The sequence below is a fragment of the Ammospiza nelsoni genome, unplaced genomic scaffold (assembly GCF_027579445.1).
Source record: "Ammospiza nelsoni isolate bAmmNel1 unplaced genomic scaffold, bAmmNel1.pri scaffold_54, whole genome shotgun sequence".
NCBI lineage: Eukaryota > Metazoa > Chordata > Aves > Passeriformes > Passerellidae > Ammospiza > Ammospiza nelsoni.
Genome location: NW_026683192.1, coordinates 1,366,774 through 1,374,072, shown reverse-complemented (window position 1 = coordinate 1,374,072; position 7,299 = coordinate 1,366,774). Strand labels below are relative to the sequence as shown.

At 49.4% G+C, this 7,299-nt stretch overlaps 1 protein-coding gene across 1 annotated transcript; it reads right to left on the bottom strand.

Annotated features, from left to right (window-relative positions):
- Positions 1-749: 749 nt before the first annotated feature.
- On the bottom strand, positions 750-1,682 carry LOC132087185 (olfactory receptor 14A16-like). Its single transcript, XM_059493215.1, has one exon. The coding sequence runs from the start codon at positions 1,680-1,682 to the stop codon at positions 750-752; it is 933 nt and encodes a 310-aa protein (XP_059349198.1).
- Positions 1,683-7,299: the final 5,617 nt, after the last annotated feature.

The following is a 7,299-nucleotide window of genomic DNA, read 5'->3' as shown; positions in this document are numbered from 1 at the left end:
AAGAGACTGAGATCATACTGGGAGTTACTGGGACTATACTAGGGGCAACTGGTAGAACAGGGAACACACTGGATGAAAGTGGGAGCAACTGGGAGCAACTGGGACCATGTTGGGGACAAACTGCATCATACTGGGGAATGACTGTGAGTGCCTGGGCTCATACTGGGAAGAAGAGGGATCCTGCCAGGAGTGAGGGGAAGTGACCAGGAACATCCTGGGAGTGACAAGGAAACTGGAAGCACACAGGGGCAGCAACTAGGATCATGCTGGGAGCAGAGCTCCTGGACAGGATAGATCCAGGGCCCAAATCCAACAAGCTGAGGTTTAACAAGTCCAAGTGCCGGGTCCTGCACTTTGGCCACAATAACCCCTGCAGGACTACAAGCTGGGGACAGAGTGGCTGGACGGTGGCCAGGCAGAAAGGGACCTGCAGGGACTGGTGGAAAACAGGCTGGACATGAGCCAGCGGTGTGCCCAGCTGGCCAAGAAGGCCAATGGCTCCTGGCCTGACTCAGGAATGCTGGGAGATCCTTTAGTTCATTTAAAGCCACCAAGAGCACAGCCCCTCATTTACATAGTCTGTGGCAACAGGGAAAAGGGAGAGAAACACAATGACAAATGGCAGAAAGCGGATTTATGTTGTGGAAATTATTAAAAACGTAAAACAAAGTAAAATATCCTTCAAAATGAAATCAGTAAGTATCAAAGATGATTTTATTAGAAGTGATTTGCACAAATTGGCCGGCAGTTTACTGTTTTCGAAACCATCCACTCATCAATCTCCACAGTGCAGCCTTGAGCTCCTGGTTCCTCAGGCTGTAGATCAGGGGGTTCAGGGCTGGAGGCACCACTGAGTACAGAACTGACAGAGCCAGATCCAGGGATAGGGATGACATTGAAAGTGGTTTCAGGTAGGTAAAAAATGAGGTGCTGTTAAACAGCGAGACCACGGCGAGGTGAGGGAGGCAGGTGGAAAAGGCTTTGTGCCGTCCCTGCTCAGAGGGGATCCTCAACACAGCCCTGAAGATCTGCACATAGGAGAAAACAAAGAACACAAAACAACCAAAGAACAGAAAAGCACTACCCATAGGAGGACCAAGTTCCCTGAGGTAGGAATTTAAACAGGAGAGCTTTAGGATCTGGGGGATTTCACAGAAGAACTGGCCCAGGGCATTGCCATGGCACAAGGGCAGGGAAAATGTATTGGCCGTGTGAATCAGTGAAAAGAGAAAAGCACTGGCCCAGGCAGCTGCTGCCATGTGGGCACAAGCTCTGCTGCCCAGGAGGGTCCCGTAGTGCAGGGGTTTGCAGATGGACACGTAGCGGTCATAGCACATGATGGTCAGGAGGAAATATTCTGCTGAGATGAAGAACAGCAAGAAAAAGACCTGTGCGGCACATCCTGTGTAGGAGATGTTCCTGGTGTCCCAGAGGGAATTGTGCATGGCTTTGGGGACAGTGGTGCAGATGGAGCCCAGGTCGCTGAGGGCCAGGTTGAGCAGGAAGAAGAACATGGGTGTGTGCAGGTGGTGGCCACAGGCTACAGCACTGATGATGAGGCCGTTGCCCAGGAGGGCAGCCAGGGAGATGCCCAGCAAGAGGCAGAAGTGCAGGAGCTGCAGCTGCCATGTGTCTGCCAATGCCAGCAGGAGGAAGTGCCTGATGGAGCTGCTGTTGGACATTTGTGCTGTCTGTGCATGGGTATCTGTAAGAAAAGTAATCATGGAATAGTTGGGTTTGGGGAGGACTTGAAACATCCCAGCACAGCTTGGAGGCACTTTCCCCCCACTGCCTGCCCAGGGCTCTGCTGCCTGGAGTTGTCCCTGCCAGCAGCTGCTTCCCTGTGCCCAGGGCTGGGCCCTGCCAGTGCTGCCAGAGCCCAACCCAGCCCTGGGGGCTCAGCTCTGCCCTGCAGACCCCTCCCAGCTCAGGCACTGCCCAGGGGCAGCTCTGGCTCTGCAGGCTCTGATGGCAACATCAGAGCAACGCTGAGGAGGCTGGAAAAGCAACACGGATGCTGCCTCTAAGGGGCCCTGGGCTGATTTCTGTCATTGCGTGGTTTATTACCATCTTAGAGAAATTTTTTTCTTTTCCTCATCCTGAACTGAGAGAGGAATACTTATGTGCATTTGCCCATCCAGGCCACCCACAGCAGTAGATTAAAAAAGCAGGATTTTCCCTTCTATGCAGCCCCTGCCTCACTGTGCTCCTTGTAAAATCTACTTATAAATGTTCTGCAGTGAAATGTCATGCTGTGAGCAGACCTGAACAATGCAGCATCATCACCACAGGAGAACTCTTCCAAGCCTTACCAGCTGTCTCCTCCCACCCAGATCTTGTCCCCCAGTGCTGGGAGCAGCTTCCAGGGCTGGCTGAGAGCTGTCCCTGGCAGGCAGCAGAGTCCCTGCCCCAGCACAGTGCCCTGGGCTGCAGGACCCTTCTCTGCAGGACAGCCCTGGGCACCCCTGGGTGCTCTGCACAAGAGACAATCAGAGAATGTACTCACAGGGTCTGTAGGCATTGGGATGTTCCAGCTTTAGGAGATGGCTCCAGGAGCTGCAGCTGCATTGTCCTGCAGCCAGAGGTTCCTGTGCCAAGGGCTGGCAGTGATTCTGCCCCAGGCACTTTTCAGCACCTTCCCAGCCCTGACTGATTGAAGCTCTCTGTGCCTCTGTGCTATGCCCAGGCTGGCTGCAGGCAGTGCCCCAGCCCTGCTGGGCTGGCAGAAGAGCTGCTCATCAAGAGAAATGTGCTTTTGAAGTTCTTCTTGGTTACAGGAGCCCAGCCCAGCTTAGCAGCACAGACACAGCACAAGGACTTTAATGAGCCTCTGGGGCTTTGTGCTCAGGCCCTGAACATCAGTCCCATCAGTCCCTGAGAGGGAGCTGAAGAAACCTCTCCAGAACTCCAAGGCAGAATCACACTCCAAAGTTTCTTGGACTTTTAATGGGTCCCACCGAGGGACATGACTGAGAAAGTGTCCCCAGGCCCCAGGCTGAGCAGAGAACTGGAGGCAGTGATGACATGTGTGAGGACAAACAGAAGCCAAGTCTTGGTGCCCTGCGTCACAGCAGCAGGGTCTGTGCCACCAAGGACTGTGAGGAGACACCTTGTCCTGAGGCCCTGGGGCCTCCTGGCACAGCCCCAGCCAGGCTGGGCACTGTCAGCCCCTTGTCCTACCCTCAGCATCCCCCCCTAGCCCACATCCCAGGGGCCTCAAGGATCTGCTGGAAGGAGTCCCTGGGGAGCCTTGCTCAGGAATTGCTCTGGGGGCTCCTTAATGCTCCCTGCAAGGACTGTAGGTTTTTGGAAGGACTTTGGGTTTGGCTTTTGCCTTGGAGCCTCTGAGATGTTTGTGCAATCATTGCCTCCAATTATCTGCTGTAATTAGTCCCTGGAGATGCTTTGTCAGTAACAACACTCAGTGGGGCTCAATAATACTCAGGGTACTTCAGTTATTTTAAGGAACTTGGTGTTTCCCTTTTGATAGAGACTCTGTGAGTGGTTTGTGCAATCACAGCCCCAATTATCTGCTTTAACGAGTCCCTTGAGAACTTTGTACTGACACTCAGTTGTGCCCATTAATACTTTGAGATACTCCAGTTTTTTAAGGTACTTTATGGATTTAAGAATACTTTTTGGTACTTTTAAGGTGTTTCCTTCCCACACTGAGTCTCTGAGAGGTTTTTGTGCCATTCTGGCCTCCAATTCTCTCCTCCAAGTAGTCCATGAGGATCCTGTGTTGGGTATCTTCCTCCTTTCTCTTTTACAACAAAGATGGAACTGAAAGAATTTTGTAAGATTTTCTAAAAGCATCCAAACAAACACGGGACAATTAACAACACAACAACAACCACTAAAATAATTAATAGTCCTCTTTTAGCTAGAAATGATCCAACCCTTTAGTCCCTTGTATTGAAAAAGTTTATTGAACCAGTCTTTGTTTTCCATTTGAAGCTTCTTGAAACCTTCCTTCAGTACCTGATTGCTCCTGTGGATTGATTTGCTGTGGCTGGAGAGGTTCATGCAACACATGGCCTAAGATTCTAAACAGCCGTTCCCATGTGCCCAGAGTAAAAACTCTATCACTGTTCTGCAAGGTGGCATGTCTGATGGTGTCTATGTCTTAGAGCAGGCCACTCAGTGTGAGGGAGGTAGCATTGGTTTGCTTACTTAACAGGCACCCAAGACGGTCTAATTGTCCTAAAGCTTTAGCTGCAGCCACCCAAGGTAGTCCACATTGGGGTTGCTACCATCTGACATCTGGATTAAAGCTTTCAAAGGCATCTCTTTGATATCATCCAATACTTCTCTGGGGGTACCTGCTGCTTGATCATCTGGTAGGCTGTGTTGTCCTTCTCCAGCTAGATGGTTGATTGTCAATTCCGCCCTTGCCTCATTATTAGCATAGTCTGCTATTAATTGATTTAGTAAACACTTCCATCCCCCTTCCCACATGGTCATAATATATTTTTAATCATAGGGGGTTAAGACATGCGCTGTAAACATGGCCCTCATTAGGCCATTAAAACAAGGTAAGTCCTTCCTATGGTCTTTAGCTGCCCTACACAGATCCTTGACTTCCCCATAAAGCAATGGCTGATACCGGGGATTCTGCCGTTTTCTTTTATACGGGGCGAACGAGGAGTTTCGAGGCTATTTGCCAGTCTCCTTCTTTAACTGCTTCTTTCCAGATCCTTTCCTAGGCACCTTCTGGGGTTGAGGGGCGAGGTGGATCTGGGAAATCCAAACTGCATTCTGGGGAGGAAGAATAACTTGGAGGAGAAACATTCAGATTAGAAATAGTGCGACAGTTGGGCTTAGTATCTTTGACCATGGGGGTTATATTTTTGCCAGAGGGTGTGGCAGAGGGCACTGCCATTTTTTCAGATGTTAGGGAGGAAGGGCCTTGATTTAGGATGGTGGACTTCTGGGGTTGGGTTCTGGTAGCATGGCCCAGGGTGAAGGTGGAATGATTGACAGTGAGGCATGACCCACAGTTGTGGCGATGGAGTCTGGAGGTTCATTCAGGGCAGAAGAGAAGGTTGTGGTAGCCAGAAGTGGAGGAGCCAAGATGGAGGGAGGATTGTCAGGCTCAGGAGCATCTGGAAAATTTTTAATGATCCACCTCATGATTGATTTCAATTTGTTCTTTGAAAATATTATGTCATGATCAGTGAGAATTAAGCATCCATATATGCTCCTTTGTACTTTGGACATCTTGCTGCCCATTTTTCTCTTTCTCTGCCTTATGGGGAAGAGCCACTGGAACACCTCAAATCAATTATGGGACGTGGGTGCATATTGTAAAAACAAAGTGGCCAAATGGGCATTAAATGTCTTGTGTTTCCCCAAACCCACCTGCAATCCTACGCAGGTGAAACCATCGTTGTCCCTGCCGATCCTGGGCAAGGTCCCTTGAACAATGATGAATCTGCCGGCCCGGCATAATCCAAAATCCCAGGGAGCACTGGCCTATCCATCAGCCAACCCCAGCGGACATGACTGAATGTCAGGGTCCCTGTTCGGGTGCCAGATATCACAATGAAGGTGACAAACCTTTCGGGTTCCCCAACTTCAGGGCAAGGGTGGTGAAAATGAAAAGGAGCAGATGCTGGGGAAGATGAAACAGGAAAGCCTTATAAATATGATTGCCTGGCAAGAGATTTTGAGAATATGGAAACTATAAGTGAGACTGAAATGAAAGCAAGCTTTGAGATACCAAGCCTTAGTTACTGAACAACTGGAAAACAATGGTATGGCCAGCTGAAGGTAATCTTCTTTTGATTAAACAATACCCTCTCCTTGCAGACTGGTCCAAGGGTCAGAGCGATCCTACTACCTTGGCAGAAGGGGTCCAAAGAGTGGATTTTAGGATTTAAAATGTAACACAGTATGGTAATGTAATGATTCATATAGGCTGTATGTAATGATATAAGATTTGTGTCTTGTACTAGATTGTTTAGTGCACAAACAATTAGAATATGCAGCACAAAAGAAGATTTATTGTATTGTAATGGGAACTTCCCTCCTCTTTCGGGCATCCATTTTGGGTGCCTCTTTCGAGCTCCTCTTTCAGGCCTGCTCTGATCTCTGGCTGGCAGCTCCAAACAAGGCCCCTGTACCCACACCCTTTGCAATAAACCACAAGTTCCAAGACCTGGCTTCAGAGATGTCTCGTCTCTGTCTGTCCCAACCGTCCTATTCCCCAACGCTCCTACAAGCAGGATCAATGGAGTTGCCCAAAAAAAAACTTTAGTAACAGGGTGAAAAAAATAAACATGGAGAAGTCGAGCACCGTACGAGGGATGGTATTCCAAGACCTGAGATAAAGGCCAAGCAACAACATGTACACTTGAGGGTAGAACACTCTAGAACAATAACCATATAGGGGAAACAAGTAACCAGTAGGGGAGGAGAACTTGGACAACTTAGCATAGCAACACTAAAGGCTTATGGGGGAACTCTTAAACTCACCCTAAGCTAAACAAATGATTCCCAGTGCTTGAAACCTCATGTCCACTTCTTCTGGGATGAAATTGGGTTGACTCTGAGTTACAGCTGGGCTACCCCCCACACCGCTGCTTTGCTCTGGCTCCTTTGGTCCATGTGGCCCAATAGAGCCACAGTGATGTCCTTGCTTCCATGAGGGTCCACAGGGTCACAATGGCCCCTTGGATCCATGGTACCAACAGTGTCACAATGATCTCCTTGGTTCCACAAGTTCCTACAGTGTAACCATGCCTTTTGGTTCCAAAACACCCCACAGTGTCAAAGTGGTCTCCATAGGAAGAAAACAATCGAGCCCAGGGGCAGATGAGAGGCAGTCACCAGAAGCTGAGGCTAGCCAGACTTGACTGTATTGGCAGATTTTGTTTGGGAGCAACCCTTGGATATAGGGAGTTTTAGAGGTAGAATCCTAATTTCAGCCATGGGAGCGTAGACAAGAAAGACAGTTCTTTTAGATGGGAAGGAAATGCCAGAGACCCAGTGCTTCAAGGGAAGTGGCCCTTGGCGTATCAAATTCAGTGGGACCTGTCAGACAGTCCCAGGAGGCCAAACAAGGCAGACCTGTTCCATGTTCCCTTGATTTCATGAGTCTCCAGACTGTCACAGTATTCTCCTTGATTCCATGAGGTCTTGCAATGTCACAATGGCTTCTTGGTTTCATGAGTGTCACAGGGTTCCCTTGCAGCCCTGCATGGCTCCATGCAGCCCTGCTGTGTCACAATGGCTCCTTGCTTCTCTGGGCCCCAACATTTGATTACTGATCCTTGCATCCATAGGGCCCCTGAGCTG